Source organism: Lepidochelys olivacea (assembly GCF_965140295.1).
Source record: "Lepidochelys olivacea isolate rLepOli2 genome assembly, chromosome: 25".
Lineage (NCBI taxonomy): Eukaryota > Metazoa > Chordata > Testudines > Cheloniidae > Lepidochelys > Lepidochelys olivacea.
In genome coordinates, this window is record NC_140435.1 from 10,882,974 (window position 1) to 10,900,802 (window position 17,829).

At 48.1% G+C, this 17,829-nt stretch overlaps 1 protein-coding gene across 7 annotated transcripts in view; it reads left to right on the forward strand.

The window, feature by feature from the left end:
• ATCAY (ATCAY kinesin light chain interacting caytaxin) overlaps positions 1 to 17,829 on the forward strand; it is a gene marked incomplete at its 5' end in the record, with an annotated part of 38,432 nt that overhangs the window by 13,334 nt on the left and 7,269 nt on the right. For 5 of the 7 annotated variants that reach the window (XR_014709659.1, XM_084614751.1, XM_084614755.1 and 2 more), the window contains 8 exons: positions 3,231 to 3,416; positions 5,099 to 5,201; positions 5,918 to 6,049; positions 10,454 to 10,540; positions 11,379 to 11,477; positions 11,853 to 11,888; positions 14,985 to 15,020; positions 17,279 to 17,314. Coding sequence is in view for 6 of the 7 variants with exons in the window: in XM_084614751.1 (XP_084470877.1) it covers positions 3,231 to 3,416; positions 5,099 to 5,201; positions 5,918 to 6,049; positions 10,454 to 10,540; positions 11,379 to 11,477; positions 11,853 to 11,888; positions 14,985 to 15,020; positions 17,279 to 17,314 (715 nt within the window). The remainder of the gene's footprint in view (positions 1 to 3,230; positions 3,417 to 5,098; positions 5,202 to 5,917; positions 6,050 to 10,453; positions 10,541 to 11,378; positions 11,478 to 11,852; positions 11,889 to 14,984; positions 15,021 to 17,278; positions 17,315 to 17,829) is intronic. The other 2 variants (XM_084614752.1, XM_084614753.1) reach the window with 2 other exon arrangements.

The following is a 17,829-nucleotide window of genomic DNA, read 5'->3' on the forward strand; positions in this document are numbered from 1 at the left end:
CGCTTCCTTATTCACTTTCTCCACACCAGTCGTGATTTTATAGACTTCTCTCATATGCCCCTCTTAGCTGTCTCTCTTCAAAACTGAACGATCCCATTCTTTTTAGTCTCTCCTCATATGGAAGCTGTTCCATAACCTTAATCATTTTTGTTGCCCTTCTCTGGACTTTTTCCAATTCTAATATATCTTTTTAGAGATGAGGTGACCAGAACTGCACTTGGTATTCAAGGTGTGGGCGTACCATGGATTTATATAGTGGCATTATGATATTTTACATCTTCCTATCTAGCCCTTTCTTAATGGTTCCTAACATTGTGTTAGATTTTTTGACTGCTGCTGCACATTGAGGGGATGTTTTCAGAGAACTATCCACAATGACTCCAAGATCTCTTTCTCGAGTGGAAACAACTAGTTTAGTCCACATCATTTTGTATGTAAAGTTGGGACTATGTTTTCTGATATGCATTACTTTGTAATTGTCAACACTGAATTTCACCTGCCAGTCACCCAGTTTTGTGAGATCCTTTTGTAACTCTTCATAGTCAGCTTTGGACTTAACTATCTTGAGTAGTTTTGTATAGTCTGAAAACTTTGCCACCTCACTGTTTGCCCCTTTTTCCAGATCATTTATTAATAAGATGAACAACATTGGTCCCAATACAGGTCCTTTGGGACCCCACTGTTTACTTCTCTCTATTGTGAAAACTGACCATTTATTCCTACCCTTTGTTTCCTATCTTTTAACCAGTTACTGATCCATGAGAGGACCTTCCCTCTTATCCCATGACAGCTTACTTTGCTTAAGAGCTGTTGGTGAGGGACCTTGTCAAAGGCTTTCTGGAAGTCCAAATACACTGTATCCACTGGATCAGCCTGGTCCACACGTTCATTGACCCCCTCAAAGAATTCTAGTAGATTGGTGAGGCACGATTTCCCTTTACAAAAACCATGTTGCCTCTTCCCCCAACAAATCATGTTCATCTATGTGTCTGTGATGGGCTTCACTCACCTCGCTAGCGCCCCCTGCTGGCTGTCTCTGGGATTAGCTCGGCAAGGCGGTGCGCTTTCTTCTGGTGATGTCTTGCCTCTGTCACTTCTGCTCGTGGACCCGTCTCGTTCCAAGGACCATGGCATCCTCTTCAGGACACAGCCCTCCAGCTGTGCCATACTCTGTGCTCCCCACCACCGTCCCGCTCCTGGTGGGGGAGGTACCACAGTCCGATCGTCCAGCCGTTTCCTCAGTGGTGAGTGGAGGTGAGGGGGGACCCAGGCCTGCCCGCTACTCCAGGTCCCAGCCCAGGGACCCTGTAGGCAGCAGCCATGCGCTGCGTCCCCTCCAACCTCTCAGTCTACTTCCCTGGGCCGCTTCCCCACAACCCCAGCACCTTCTCCTGTCTTGTCTCAGGGCCTCAGCATGCCAGTTTTATCAGTCAGCTAGGAGCTCGCCCTCACTCCCCTGATCCCACCCTGCACTGCTCTGTCCGAGGTGCTAGCTTTCCTCCTCCTGCAAGGCAGCCAGTCCTCCCTCCTGGAGCTCCAGGGAGCAACTGAATTTGCTCTGACCTGCAACTCTTCTTATATGGGCCTGATTGGCTGCTCCTTGCAGCCCCTCTCCTATTGGCTGCTTTCTGCACAGCCTTCCTAGGGCTCAGTTAACCCCTTACCGGCCAGTGTGGGGCAGGTGCCCCATCACAGTGTTTGACAATTTTGTTCTTTACTATAGTTGGAACCAATTTGTCTGTTACTGAAGTTAGGCTTACCCACCTGTAATTGCCAGGATCGCCTCTGGAGCCTTTTTTAAAAGTTGGCTTACATTAGCTATCAGCCAGTCATCTGGTACAGAGGCTGATTTAAGCGATAGGTTACATACCACGGTTCGTAGCTCTGTATTTCATATTTGAGTTCCTTCAGAACTCTTGGGTGAATCTCATCTGGTCCTGGTCACTTATTACTGTTTAATTAATCAATTTGTTCCAAAACCTCCTCTCATGACACCTCAATCTGGGACAGTTCCTCAGATTTGTCACCTAAAAAGAATAGCTCAGGTTTGGGAATTTCCCTCGCATTCTCTGTAGTGAAGACTGATGCAAAGAATTCATTTAGCTTCTCTGCAATGGTCTTGTCTTCCCTGAGTGCTCCTTTAGCACCTCGATTGTCCAGCGGTCCCACTGCTTGTTTGACAGGCTTCCTGCTTCTGATGTACTTAACAAAATTTTTTTTGCTTTTAGTTTCTGTATCTTTTGCCTGTTGTTCTTCAAATTCTTTTTTGGCCTGCCTTATTAACTTTTGCACTTGACTTGCCAGAGATTAGGTTTCTTTCTATTTTCCTCAGTAGAATTTGACTTCCAATTTTTAAAAGATCTCTTTTTTTCTCTAACTGCCTCTTCTACTGTGTTGTTTAGCCATGGTGTCACTTTTTGGTCCTTTTGCTGCTTTATGTTTTTTTTTAATTTTGGGGCAGACATATAGTTTGAGCCTCTGTTATGGTGCTTTTTAAAAATTTCCATGCAGCTTGCAGGCATTTCGTTCTTGTGGCTGTTCCTTTTAATTTCCATTAAACTAGCCTTCTCATTTTTTTTGTAGTTCCCTGTTTTGAAGTTAAAAGCTTCTGTGGTGGGTTTCTTTGGTCTTTTCCCCCCTACAAGGGTTTTTAATTTCATTACATAATCGACTCTATTACTGAGTGGTTCAGCTATATTCACCTCTTGGACCAGATCCTGTTCACCACTTAGGACTAAAGCAAGAATTGCCTCTCCCATTATGGGTTCCAGGATTAGCTGCTTCAATGGACAGTCATTAATGGTGAGAGAAATTTTATCTCTGCATCCCACCCTGAGGTGACAGGTTCTCAGTCTGTGGTTGTTGCGGTCTCTTATTGCCCTGCATGGAGAGCAGACTGAGACTCCAGTTTGTATTCTTAATGCATGCATTCTGAATCTGGATCTCAGGGTGTGTCTACACTTAAAACGCTACAGCAGCATAGCTGCACCTGCACCACTGTAACGCTTCAGTGTAGACACTCACTACAGTCTTCCGTCGACCTAGCACTGTCTGCACCATGGGTTAGGTCATCTGAACTGTGTTGCTATGGGGAAGGGGGGATTTTTCACACCCGGAGAGACATAGCTATGCCAATGTACGTTTTCAGTGTAGACGCCTACATAAGCACCTTAGACCTCTATCCAGTCTCAAGGAGAAGCTCACCAGAGTTCTCGCTTTCCCTCTTCCAGATGATACACCTGTGGCCACAGCCAAGAACATGCCCGGGAACAGCGCAGACCTCTTTGGGGATGGGGTGGTAGAAGACAGCAGCGCTACCAATGGGAGACTATGGAGGACAGTTATCATTGGGGAGCAGGAACACCGCATTGATCTGCAGATGATCAAACCCTACATGAAGGTGGTGACACATGGAGGTGAGGTTTAGGAAGACCATGGTGTCTCAGAAATGCACTGGCCTGCCGGCCTTTCTTATAGTTGCTTCTTGGGAAGGTGGGGCTGGAAGAGATGTAGCAACTGCATGGGCGGCGGGTGAACCACAGGCTCAGGGAGGCTAGCTCCGGCCTGACTCTCCCCTTGTGGCCAAGGCCCTGCCCCTCTTCCCTCCTTTCCCCCGCCAGAGCCCCCCCAGCACCAAGCAGGCAGCGCGGCCCCCAGTGCCCCCAGCCCCAGAGTACCGGGCGGGCATGTGGTGTGGCCAGGGATGGAGCATGGGCAGGGCCACGCAAGGCTGTTTGGGGAGGCTCAGCCTCCCCCGGCCTTTGATACCCACCGCCCATGAGCAACTGGTTGTCTTGCCCATCAGTAAGGAGAGCCAGTTCCCCATATCGTACGAGGCAGCTATCCCACTCAGCATGGCACCATTCACATCACTAAAGCCGGTTGGGATTATTTCGACTAAACTTTTTTCTGACGACACTTTGCAGGACAGGGCCAGTTTCAATGCACGGCCTGTTTGGAAAAATGTTTGGGGAAAAAAGTTTTGAAATTGTCAAACCATCCTGTTTTGACTTTTGCAAAGCGAAAAGTTCCCCTCGTTTGGTCCAAAACGACTTTTTTGTTTCAAAATTTAAGTTAATTCGTAGTTCAATGTAAAACAAATTTTTAAAAGGTTGAAACCGAATGTTTTGGTGGACCTGAACTGGATGTCTTGTAGATTTTTCATTTGCAAAAAATTTAAATATTTTGACTTTTCGTCCCAGGACAGGATAAAATATCAAAAATCTTCCAGGGATGGGGAAACCATTTTCTACCCAGCTCTGTATATCACCCTAAAAAACCTAGCTACATAATAGAAAGCATACAGGAGCTGATGGCAGCAATAGGGTCTGGTCCCCCTCAGAGGTGCGGGACACCCCCAACTAACACGGAAGTCAACTGGAGCTGCAGGAGCTAAGCAGCTCTGAAAACCAGGCCCTGGTGTCTCAGGTTGGACACGTAGGCACTAAGGCACCAGACATAGTGGTCACTTCTGAAAATTCGTGGCTAGCAATGAGTCAATGGTACAGCCAGGAATAGTGCTCCTACTCCTGTGCCTTGACAGCAGACTATATTTTCCCCGAATACAAAGACTGGTTTATATCCAACGACTGAATAATGAGCTGACCATTCTGAATAAGGGGCCTAACAGAGCATGTTAAGATCCAATGGGAAGCCGTTGTTGTTCGTCCCCTGGGTAAAAGTTTCCAGGACTGGATCATAAGTTGGGCTCTCTCAGTCGATGGCCTCTACCTCTGGAATCCAACTTCCTTGGGAATTTGCCAAAATCCTCATGGGCACAACTTTGTGGCACACTGCAAGCCATAGTGATTTTCAAGTAAGCCCTGAGCTGCTCCAGCAACAGGAGCTTCATAAAGTAATACAACAAAGCAAACATCGCATTGCATCTCTCCCGGGCTGTGATCCTGCATAGTTCCTCTTGCATGGAGGTCAGTGGGAGTTCTGCGCAGGGTCAGGACACCTCTCTGTGGACGGGGCCATGTCCCACAACACAGCATAAGCACAGGCCTGGCTGCAGAAGCACTTAGTTGTTTTCCGTTTTGACCTCCTGCCTCTGTCTCACTCAAGTGGCCATGCTGTCCATCTCTTTCTCTATTAGGGTACTACGGAGAAGGTCTCAATGCTATCATTGTCTTTGCTGCCTGCTATCTCCCAGACAGTAATCTAGCTGATTACCATTACATCATGGAGAACCTCTTCTTGTAAGTGACAACGCCAAGTTGCATGATGGAGGGGAGGCAAGAAGTGTCCCGGGTCCCCAGGTAACCTCAGTATCTGTGCCACTCACTGGGACTTTACATGGAGCACCTCATCTGGGAGACTAGGCAAGGTGGAATCCATGCCAGCTGTACAGGGTGCTGCTGTGTATCTGGCTGAATACTGCTGGATGACCTGTTGTCCACAGTGTCCTCCTACCTGCCCAATGATCCAAATTCTGACCCAACACCGATACCTCAAAGCAGCTTCACATATAGCATTGATGTGCGCCCATATGCTGGCCAGCAATAAATGCCTGCCCAGAGTAGGAATTATCCATCTGAGGCTATTGCTGTGCAAAGGAACTTATGGACATAAATGTATGGACCACTGTACTTGATCTCTAGGCCCCACCTAAACACACCCCTTCATGGCTCCTGCAAAGGTGCCTCACGGTGGATTTGAAACATCTTCTCCAAATCCCACAACCCACAAAGACAGACAGGTCAGATTTTCAGTTGCAATGTTCCTTTGAACCTTCTTGTGGCCAAATACAGTGACCTGAGTCACAATACGGAGTCAGAATAGATTGGAGAATGATCAGCATGGTGGGGCTGGGAGAGAGGGTGTACACAAATAAATACAGAAACCCCGCAGTATGTATTGAAGCTTCAATCCCTGCAATCCCACTCCATGGCGGCTTTGGATTTCCACCTGATAGGTACGTGATCAGTAGCTTGGAGCTGCTGGTGGCCGAGGACTACATGATCGTGTACCTGAATGGAGCCACACCACGTCGGAGGATGCCAGGCCTGGGCTGGCTGAAGAAATGCTACCAGATGATAGACAGAAGGTGAGGAATGCCCTCTACGGGCAGGTTATTTCCCTGATCATCCACTGCACTATACACCCAGCTTAAGGCACCACCAAAACAATGCAAAGGAGCCTTAGTGTAAATGTGACTCAGTCCCACAGCTGTAAAGCTGATTTTGGCTCCTATGCACCCACGTAAGGTATGTTAGGACTGGATGCATACAGAGGATGGGGGAGGGATAGCTCAGTGGTTTGAGCATTGGCCTGCTAAACCCAGGGTTGTGAGTTCCTTGAGAGGGCCATTTAGGGATCTGGGGCAAAAATTGGGGATTGGTCCTGCATTGTGCAGGGGGTTGGACTAGATGACCTCCTGAGGTCCCTTCCAACCCTGATATTCTATGATTCTATGACCCCACCTATAGGGGGTGGGACTTGAACACTACAGGTCCCGGGGGCATGACTCCATCCCTCCTAGCAAAAAGGGGACAAAGTCAGCAGAATTGTTTCTCACCTGGTATCATTCCACATCTCCCATGCGGCAGCAGGGACTCTTGCAAAGTGATGCACTGGGAAAGCCAGCCTGCAGCATTAAATGGGCACCAGTGGGAGGAACTGTCGGGCCTGCTTCCTCCTTACACTCACTGGGTTGTTCATTCCTGATTACCGGGTTCACACTTCACAACCCAAGACAAGGGTGCAGCATATACAGACCGGGGGGGCCATAAACAAGAAAATGAGGATCATTTTCACATTAGACTTTGATGCTATTTCATCCCTTCTATTGGTTATATTTCACAGGAGTATTAAATACAAGCATGTATACCTGTAGTAACAGAGAGACACACCTCGGTCAAAGTCAATTTGATGCAAAGGAACTAAAGAGTATTTTACTAACGCTCTGTACTATAAAAAGTATTGTTTCCTCAGGCTCCCCCATCTCTCTTCCCCTGGTGTCTATTGTCTCATACTTAGATTGTAAACTCTGGGGCGGGGACTCTCTTTGTGTTCTGTGTTTGCACAGCACCTAGCACAAAGGGGATACTAATAATGGGTGTCTCCTTGGAAGAAGTAAGTAAAAAGAGAATTTCTTAGTCACGCTATTTTAATCTATATTGTAGAAGCCAGATCCCTGGCTGGTGTAGATCAGCATAGCTCTGTTGAGTTCAGGTTTGGGGATGCTGCAGACAGCTGATCAGTTGGGGTGTCTCCATTTTCGGGTGTCCCTGGTGTCTAAATAATGGAAGAATCATTGAGCCAGAGAGAACAAGCAGGCATGAGAATGACTCTGTAGCCTGGTGGTTAGCACGCTCCCCTGGGGGGTAGAAGATCCAGGCCCCCTGCACCCATGTCGTTTTTTAATTTAGTCAGAGTAGAACAACTTCAATAGGAGGGATTCCCCACAGCAGAGTATCCCATAGGCCAGCGGTTAGGGTGCTCACCTGCACAGGTGGAGGGGAGGGCAAGGAAGGGTGTTTCCCCCCTCAAACTGCAAGCCTCAGGGGCAGGCAGTCTGAGTATGGGATGCAATGAGTTCTGCAGAGATGGGAGAGGTGCTGCTCCCTGTTTGCACTCTTGAGGCAGCCCGTCAGAATTGTGTTTATAAACAGAGTGATTAGCAGGTAATTAAGATAAGAAAGGGCTGTTAGGGTGTTTCCTAAAGTTAAATGATCTGCCCCAGCTTGGCGAACTGCAAGTAGCCTAAAGGATAGAAAGTAATTGTAGAATTTTCTACAATAGTTTCAATTCTTGTATTCAATGATAACAAAGTTACTAGGTTTCAGAGTAGCAGCCGTGTTAGTCTGTATTCGCAAAAAGAAAAGGAGGACTTGTGGCACCTTAGAGACTAACCAATTTATTTGAGCAGAAGCTTTCATGAGCTACAGCAAGTGAGCTGTAGCTCACGAAAGCTCATGCTCAAATAAACTGGTTAGTCTCTAAGGTGCCACAAGTACTCCTTTTCTTTTTAACAAAGTCACTAATATCTTTCTTTGAGAGGAGAACTGATTTTGTAGACAAAGGAAATGCATCCGAGGGGCAGCCGTGTTAGTCTATATCCACAAAAACAACAAGGAGTTCGGTGGCCCCTTAAAGACTAACAGATTTATTGGGGCATAACCTTTTGCGGGTAAAAAACCCACTTCTTCAGATGCATGGCATGAAAATTACAGACACAGGCTAAATATACTGGTACATGAAGAGAAGGGAGTCACGGTACAAGAGGAGAACCAGTGTTGACAGGGCCAATTCAGCCAGGGTGGATGTGGTCCACTCCCAATAACTAATGAGGAGGTGTCCATACCAAGAGAAGGAAAATTGCTTTTGTTGTGAGCCAGCCACTCCCAGCCCCTGTTCAAGCCCAAATTAATGGTGTTAAGTTTGCAAATGAATTGTAGCTCTGAAGTTTCTCTTTGAAGTCTGTTTCTGAAGGTTTTTTTGTTGCAGGGTGGCTACTTTTAAATCTGTCATTGAATGTCCAGGGAGATTGAAGTGTTCTCCTACTGGTTTTTGAATGTTATCATTCCTGATGTCTGATTTGTGTCCATTTATTCTTTTACGTAGAGACTGTCCAGTTTGGCCAACGTACATGGCAGAGGGGCATTGCTGGCACATGCTGGCAGATATCACATTGGTAGATATGCAGGTGAATGAGCCCCTGGTGGCATAGACGCCAACTCCATGGGTGCTCCGGGGCTGGAGCACCCACAGGGAAACCTAGTAGGTGCTCTGCACCCACCGGCAGCCAAGCTCCCCTCCCCACTCCACCTCACCTCCTCTGCCTCCCTGCCTGAGTTCGCCATGTCCCGGCTCCTCATCTGATCTCCCAGTGCTTGGCAAAACCAGCTCCAGGAGGGAGGGGGAAGGAGCAGGAACGTGGCACGCTCTGAGGAGGAGGCGGGGAAGAGGCGGGGCTGGGGCAGGGACTTTGGGGAAGGGGTAGGAATGGTGGGGGGCTGGGGGTGGGGAAGGGGTGGAGTCGGGGCGGGGCCGGAGGCAGAGGCGGGGTCAAGCACCCACCAGGGCGAGTAGAAGTTGGCGCCTATGCCTGATGGTGTGGCTGATGTGGCTGGGTCCTCTGATGGTGTCGCTAGAGTAGATATGGGGACAGAGCTGGCAATGGGGTTTCTGACAGGGATTGGTTCCTGGGTTAGTGTTTCTGTGGTGTGGTGGAGTCTCTGTACCTTGAAGTCTTTACACCACGATTTGAGGACTTCAGTAACTCAGCCAGAGACTAGGGGGCTATTACAGGGGTAGGTGGAGGAAGTTCTGTGGCCTGCGAGGTGCAGGAGGTCAGACTAGATGATCACGATGTTCCCTTCTGACTTTAGTAAGAATATCTGAGAAAGAATAGACATTACCATTTTAAAACTAACCAGTGTCCCATAAGTGACTTGCCACAAGAGGTCAGAACATGTTAGTATTAGAGCTGAGCGAGTCTAATATTTATTTAATTTTCTTTCTTGAGATAGGAATTCGATACTGGGCTCCTATCAGAGATTTCTAAGTTATTATCTGCAAAACCACTAGAGTTTTCAGCTGCCTAAGTAGCCCCTGGAATCACGGTTAAAGTTGTGTCCCCCACCACCACCACCAAATCTGAAATGGCGCCCTTGGGGGCAAGCACGGAATTTGTGAGTCCCCCACCCTTCCACGCGTGGCCCTGTTGGCCTGACTGGAGCTGCCCCCACAGATATAGAAGTTAAATTTCGCCTATGCTCACTAGAGAGGTGGCAGATCCCTTCTCCTCCTCCAGTGAAGGGGCACTTGAACCAGGGTCTCCCACATCCCAGCTGAGTATGCTAACCACGGGGTTCAAGGTTATAAGGGAGCCCCCCCACCCCACCCCACCCCACTGGCTTGTTGCTGAGAATCCCTGGCAGAAGGAGGCACCTATCTCCATGAGAGGGGCAGGACAGGGCACCTCCCTCTAGCTAGCTTGGGCAAGGGGCCACCTAGACACTGGCTTTTGTGATTCCCATTCTGAGGCGCCTGTCTCTCCCCATTCATTGTATAGGGAGCCCAGGCCCCGAACTCAGGCTCTGTGAATCCCAGCGATTTTCAAGGCACCTAAACGTTAGAGGACACTGAGCACTGCCTGCCGAAGACCCTTTGTGTGACTAGCCTCTTGCTGCTTTAGGACTAGAACAGATTTTCTCTTTCCTCTTCCAACGGACATGGTGGAAGCTCTGTTATCATCAGAGTGTGTAAAACAAGGCCTGGGTGAGGTGCTGAAGAATATACTGTAGGAACATTCCTACAATAGCTAAAGGCATCAGAACTATGCCCTAGCAGGTCTTCTGCTTCTCTAACTTATGTGATCCTGTGGGCCCAATTCTGCCCCAACAACCAGAGTAAATCTCTGAAATCCACGGAGTCCCACGGGGCCCTCCAGGAGTTTGGAAGCAAGCCCTTTGCATCTAACCTCTCACCTCTGGCCTTTCTGCAGGCTACGGAAAAACCTGAAAGCTTTGATAATCGTGCACCCTTCATGGTTCATCCGGACAGTACTGGCTATATCCAGACCCTTCATCAGGTGAACAAAGAACTCTCCCGCATCCCAGTGGGTTTTGGAAAAGCTTTTAAACCTCGTGTCAATCTCTACATGTTAGAGAGCAGGGTGAGGGCTACACAACACGAGGGGGATTATCCCACCTACGTCACCCCTTCCTCTGAATCACCTGGGACTGGCCACAGAAGAGAGAGGATACTGAGCTTGCTGGACCTTCTCTCTGATTGAGCCTGGCAAGCCCTGTATTCCTGTTACCCTACTGAGGCAGCCAGAAAGGGAGGCTGGATTTTTGTGGCAGGAAATTTACTCACTGGGAGTGGGGAAAGGTGTCCCAATGCTGCTGGAAGGGGTTTTTTTGTTTGTTTGTTTTTATTTTTATCAAGTTCTTATAACAAATAAAGGAACAATTGGCCAGCTCCTGACTTGGGTTGGGTGGGTGCTCTAGCAAGGAGGACTCTAGACCAAATTCTCTCCCCACAGAAGTTAGTGGTTCTTTGAGAAGTCCCAGATGCCTTAGCCCCAGCCTCTCCCGGTACAGGTCACTGCATAGACTGGTGTAAAAACTCATAGGATTGGCACTCACAGCTCACCCCCAAGCCATCCTCTCTCAGCAAAAGTTACTGTCAAAAGGGTGGAATGAAGTTGGGAGCAGGAGAACCCCACTCTAGGTGTCTGAAGTGTTTGTAGCCTCTGGCTAAAGAGAAGCCTTCGTTTTGGGTCATATCCCAGTTGAATTTAAATCAACAGCAAAACGCCCACAGATTTCGATAGGATCTGGATGTATGTCCCAGATAGTCACTGTTCTATGAAGGGGGAAGTCAGAATAAGCTCTTAAAGGGTGTATGTTCTCTTCCTCTGTCAGTGTGAAGTTTATCAATAAGATCCAGTACGTTCACAGTCTGGAAGAACTGGAGCAGACTATCCCCATGGAGCACGTCCAGATTCCTGACTGCCTCCTACAGTAAGTATCACAGGGACCTCTCACTTGAAAACTTGGCAACTCTGGAGGCCACAGTCCATTAGCTCCTCACCACGTGCACCTCTTTCCGGTGCTTCAGAGAGGAGGGATGGTCCTGTGATCACGGCTTGGCATTCAGGAGGCCTGGCTGTCGTCTAGTCCCAGCTCTGCCACAGACTCATTGCTTGGCTTTGGGCAAGTCCTACCCTCTCTGTGCCTCAAGCTTCCCCATTCCTACCGGCAGAAAATGCAAGAGAGAGAACACATTAACTCTTTGTATTCTGGAGCCATTGCTTGCCCCAGGCTCTTTCGGCTTCAGAGTGAATGCTGTGTTTTCCTGGCGGTGACATTTAAGGAAATCTATCTTGTTCATTGCAGGTACGAGGAGGAGAGAACCAAAGCCAGGAAAGAAAGGTAAAAATCACCTTTTGGGGGGAATGGGGCTCATATTGTCCTAAAGCTTTCTCCTGTGGGAGTTACAGCCAGTAAATTCTGTGTTCCTCATAATCCAGACAACCCATTTGGTCTGTATTTGACTTTTACTGATATTCATTCAGAACAGACACAAGATGCAAAGGGAGTAGCTGCTTAAACCCCAGACTTTCCTATAGGTTTTAACTCAACCTGATAACTTGTGTGAAACCTGCCAACTGCCGAGTCCCCACTAGGATTTTACCTTTGTTTAGCTAACTTGAGTTAACAATGTACCACTTTCACTAGTGAAGATGCCCTCTGTGGTAAATTCAACCCCCACCTTCCATCCATAGGAAGAACCTGTCCCCCAACTCTGCACAGAAACAGTCCCCCAGAATAAACCTGCAGGGGAACTATTGAGCCCGATTCTCATCTGGGAAAGGGCTTGTCTACACAAGGAGTTGTTCCTGCTTAACTGTCCCTGACTAATTCTGTGTGTGGATGCTCTTATTCTGGAATGCCACACGTGGAGTTAATCAGGAACCACTTCCTGTCCAGACAAGCCCTAAAGCCTCTTTAAGGCTGTTTCACCTCACCACGGTGGTGTAAAGTGGCAGGAAAGGTAATTTATGCGCTCTTTAAGGCTAGAGAGGTGTAAAAGGGCCTTACTATAAATGAGAATTGGGCCCATTATAGCCTAGTTTGTTTTATTTCCATGTTTTAAGCCATCCCATCCGATAAAAAAATAATACTGAATTAGGATATATTGCCACAACTAATGATAAGAGCATACATTATCATTACAGTACCCTATACTAAAAGCAGAGGGGGGTATGGGAAGGAAGCAAAGCTAGCTGAGTTAGCATGCATCCAGTGAGGTTTATTAAAACAAAATGCCTCGTCATGCCGGGGAACCTACGTGGGACTCACTACCACAGACAGAACAAATCAAATGTTAACAACCTGGGAGGAGGAGCTCTTGCCATGGGCCCGAGCCACGGTGACCATTCCAGATCAAAAGCACAACCCAAGTCAGAACTGTGCCCCCGACTTGCAAACTCTTACACACAAGAAAACTTTGGCACGCAAGTACATCCACTTGGTGTGCCCAAGTAACTTTATCCATGTGAGTTGTCCAATGAGTTCAGTGGTATTATTCATGGACACAAAGTTATATGAGTGTCTGCAAAGTGGGGCCTGTGTTAGTCCCCAGTTCAGCAAAGCACGTAACTCCATCCCTGTTCGGGACAGCTCTTGATCACATGCTTAATGCGAAGCACATGATGAAGTCCCTTTGATTTTGATGGCACTTGAGCATGTGCTTTGTGGAACAGGAATGGACTTACAGGTGTGCTTAAAGTTAAGCACACGCTTCGGTTGTCTCTGGCCCCCTTTCGTGTTTGCTTTCAGCAGATATTTTTATTTATTGCAGAAATGTTTCTCTGAATCAGAACATTTGTGGATGGAGGAAGCAGGAGATGTGATATATTCCAACTTTAGTCAGGCTTTTGATACATGACCCTCTCATAAACAAACGAGAGAAATATAACCTAGACAAACCTACTAGAAGGTTGATGCACAACTGATTGGAAACCTGTACTCAGAGAGAAGTTATCAATGGTTCACAGTCTAGCTGGAAGGGCGTATCGAGTGGGGTCCCGCATGGATCTGTACTGGGTCCAGCTCTATTCAATATCTTCATAAATGATTTGGATTATCGCACAGAGTCCATTTTTAAAATTTGGGATGATACCAAACAGGGAGGGGTTGCAAGCACTTTGGGGGACAAGATTAGAATTCAAAATGATCTTGATACATTGGATGGCTCTCTCCCTGTTGGCCACACCCTGCTGCTTGGGGAGAAGGGGCGGGGCCTCAGGAAGAAGGGATGGCCCAGGGGGCAGGACCACGGTTCTGGTGTCGGTCGGCCCCCCCTCACTTTTAGGAGGGGCCACTCACAGCCCTCCAGCCCTTTAAAGCCATGCAGTTCCATGGACCCTTCACAGTTAAGGAGCTATTGAAAAACTGATCAGTGTTTGAAAATGCATGTGACTGCATACTTAAATAAAAGCCTATTTACCTCTCTCAGGGCTTGCCTGCCCCCCAAAATCATATCACTTTCCCTGTACTGCTAAAGTTCAAATCAGTACAACCCCCCTCTAGTGTGGATACAGTTAGACTGGTATGAAAGGGGCTTATACCAGTCTAGCTTATTCCTGTACAGAAAGGGGAATAAGCTAGACCAGTACAAAGCACCTTTATAACCAGTATAACTGCATCCACTCTACAAATGTAACTATTTTGGTTTAAAAAAAATCACCCCCTAATCGAAAGAGTTATATCAGTGCAAAACCTGTGTGTAACCCAAGCCTAAAGGTCAGTTTCTGCCAGGCCTGCATTTCTCTGCACTGGTTTTTGGGGTGAAATCCTGGTCCCACTGACGTCAATAGCAAAACTCCCATTCGGGTCACGGTTTCACCCATGGAGTAAGAGGCTACTCCACAGAAGTAAGGTTGCCAGACTCTAGCCCCAAGTTATTAGAAGTAATTAGTGCGGTATTCCTTTAAATTGCTTGAGCTGATCAAACCAAAAAAAAAAAACCTGCAAGATCCTCTAAAGCCCAAAAACAGCCACAAACGTAAAATTAGAGCAGCCAGCAGTCTCAAAGGGCTAGTCATGGGAGAAAAGATGACTCACTCGAGTAACGGCTGCAAGATCAGGACCATAATGAGCAATATAGGTACATAGCGCTTTACATCTTCAGAACACCATACGTACCATAAAAGCGAGATTGATCTGTAATAAGCGAGGAGAAATGGAAAGGTCTGGATCTCGGTATTTGAATAGAACCATAGATTTCAGGCCAGAAGGAACCATTAGGATCATCTAGTTTGATCTGTTGCATAACAATGGCCCAAAGAACCCCTCCTATTAACTTCTGCAGCAAGCCAAATCCCGTTGGGCGGAGACACAGCATCTCGTTCACAAAGATGTCCGGTCTTGATTTAAAAGCCGCATGAGCTGGAGAATCCAGCGCATCCCTTTCACGTTGGCAGCTCCCACTCGGTAGATTTCAAATACATTTTATCATTACAGGGCAGAGGAGAAACAAGAAATGGCAGAGAAAGACAGGTAAATACCCTGCACTTGTCGGTGAGCTGCATGCCATGATGCTGCACCTCAGCACCTGCCTGGTTCATTGTTATCAGTTCTGTTCCATTGAAAACCTGGTGTAATGTTGCCAGTAGTGGTTGAAAATATCGTGATAAAAGCTACCGGGGAAAATCTAGCGAGCAAATCAGCAAGATCTTCAGAAAGAAAAGGAAGGGCACACACTTGGCCATGTCACTTAGCGGGTGCATGCGTCAAGAAGGTTCTAACCCTATTAAAGACCAGTCTGGTCTTAGTATAACCAACAATCCTATTGTGTAGCAGCTCACAAAGTCAATTGCTGCCATCAAACCCCATGCCCCAGTGCTCGTGATTGCTCAACTGTGTGTTCAGGGACCACAGTGAAAAGACAGCATGTTAAAATGCAGATCTCTCCTGAGTCACTGCAGCCAGGGAGCTCTGCCCTAGATAATCCCGGGACTCACCCAGGGACTCGCATATCAAAGGATGTGAAGCCAGGGGCAGAGCGTGTTGTTCTCGGGAACCAAGAGATGTAGGGTTGCCAACTTTCTTTAATTTCTGAAAACCGGACCCTAAAGCAGGAACGCCGGACCCTCTGCCTTGCCCCACCCCCTGCCTCGCCTATTGCCCTGAGGCCCCACCCCCTGCTCCACCTCTTCCCCCGAGGCCCTGCCCCTACTCACTCCTCTCCACCCCTCCCCTGTCACTCACTGCTCTCCCCTCTCCCCCTTCCTCATCACTTGATCCTCTCCACCTCCCTCCCCTCACCAGCTGGCCTCCCTCTGCTCTGGGGCTGGGTCAGGAGCTGCAGTCCCTGACACAGATCCTGCCTGCCCATGAGATGCAGGTAGGAGGCAGTCCTGGCTGAGCAGGGGCTGGCATGGGTTAATGACCCCAATGCCTCCTTCCCCCACGGTAACCAGACTTTTGGTGTCTGGTCAGTACATCTGACCAGACACTGCACAGGTTCCCTTTCGATTGGACCGTCCGGTTGAAACCCGGACACCTGGCAATCCAAGATTTAGTGAGAAAGGAAACGAGGGACTTTTGGAATCCATCCTGTCCCCGCAGAGAAATGAACGTGAGGTGCAGGGTTTTGTTTAAAGCCAGAGATCATTTTGATATTGAACCTGCAGTGCTAAGCGAAAGGAAGCAGGGTCCATGCCCTGGCAAGCCCTGAGCGGGGATAGGAAATTGATTCTACCTTGCTCTTAGCCCAAAGGCAATGAATAAAGGGAAGAGAACTTTACAAAGCTTTATTGCCCCACAGCCATTCAGCCCCCATTTTGGGTAAGATTGAATTCCTTATGTCAGCCTGGGACTTTGCCTTTGCCAGTCTCTCCCTCCCATTTACACCAGGAAAAACCCCACCCACATGTGTAGGTCAAAATCTTTATAGACATAAACGTGGCAACAATCTCCTAGAAACAGGAATTTGCAGAGTGGTGCAGCTGACGGGTAGCTCTCTGAAACGCCACCCTCTGAAACTATCAGATGGCCCTTTGGGGAATGACCTCAAAACACAGCTGCGTGATTCCCGGGCATTTTGTAATTGCCCAAGTTAGCGAATTCTCTAAGCCTAGCACCATGCCTTGCTGTGTCACCTCCCCCCAGGTCCCAATTCTGATGAGCCCTACTCCTGTTCTAGAGACTGAAATATTTTCTGTACTGTGGCAGTATAAAGAATACATGGATCAGCTTGATCTTTCGCCATTATTGGTTTTCATCTGTCTGAATAGATTCCTGGCAGTGCTCTTCGACTTCACAGAGCTGGAAACACCCTGTGGTCAGGGACTGGAGCCAGAGAACCACAACGTCACACGGAGTGGTCTCCTGACATTCTGTAGCGATGTTTGTCTTTATATTGCACTGCTGCAAAGGAAAGGGCCAAATTCTGCTGCCAGGGAAAGCTGGGCAACTCCTTTGAACGCCTGGGTGCAGCTCGGAGCAGAATATGACCCTCCAGCATCATCACATGTGAATGCAAAGCAATGACAAATGTCAGCCTGCAGTGTCAAGACCTGATTGTGTGACTGCTTTGGCTCTGACTCTATTTACCAGAGTCTCTCCTTTCTACTCCTGAAGGGGAAGGTGGGTCTTGCTACTATGCCCTCCCCAGGGTAAGATCAAACCTGGGAGAGTCCACTGGAGCTGCCTGCGTCCTTCCAAAAAACCACACGAGACTCTAGGGCTGTTAGTTGAGGATGACAGGCGTGTCGTGCAGATTTGCTTATTCACTGCAATGTTTGTCTCCCAAGCAGGCCTGCGCTGCCGAGGGAGGATCAGGAAACCAGGTTGGAATGAAACCTACTTCTAATTCGGAATTTAAAATTAAGCCGATGTTCGCCGAGTGGGGCCAGGTCTACGCTCAAACGTTGACTCAGCTATGTCGCCCAGGGGTCTGAGAGATCCACACCCCTGCACGATGAAGTTAAGCTGACCTAACCCCTAGTGTAGACGCGCCCTGGCTGGCGTTCCTTAATGCTCCCACCATCCTCAAGCACAGAAACACCTGCTGGAGACACATGCATCTCGTTGATGGAGTTTAACAGCAGAGAAACGTGTGGCCCATTAGGAAGGGTTGGGCTAGCATTAGCGAGTCCTTGAGCTGCTGGGTGGAAACACTGGGCTTTGAATGAGCTTTCGCTGCAGAAAAGTATGTATTATGAGATGCGAAGAGTGGTGAGCCAGGGAACTTTTTATCCTCTCCTGCCCTGCTACCAGAGAGCGAGGCTGGGCCAGTCAGTGTTTGGCCCCGAGTAGCGGCCTGCATTGATTATGTTTAAGGACTGTCCCCCAAAAATTACTG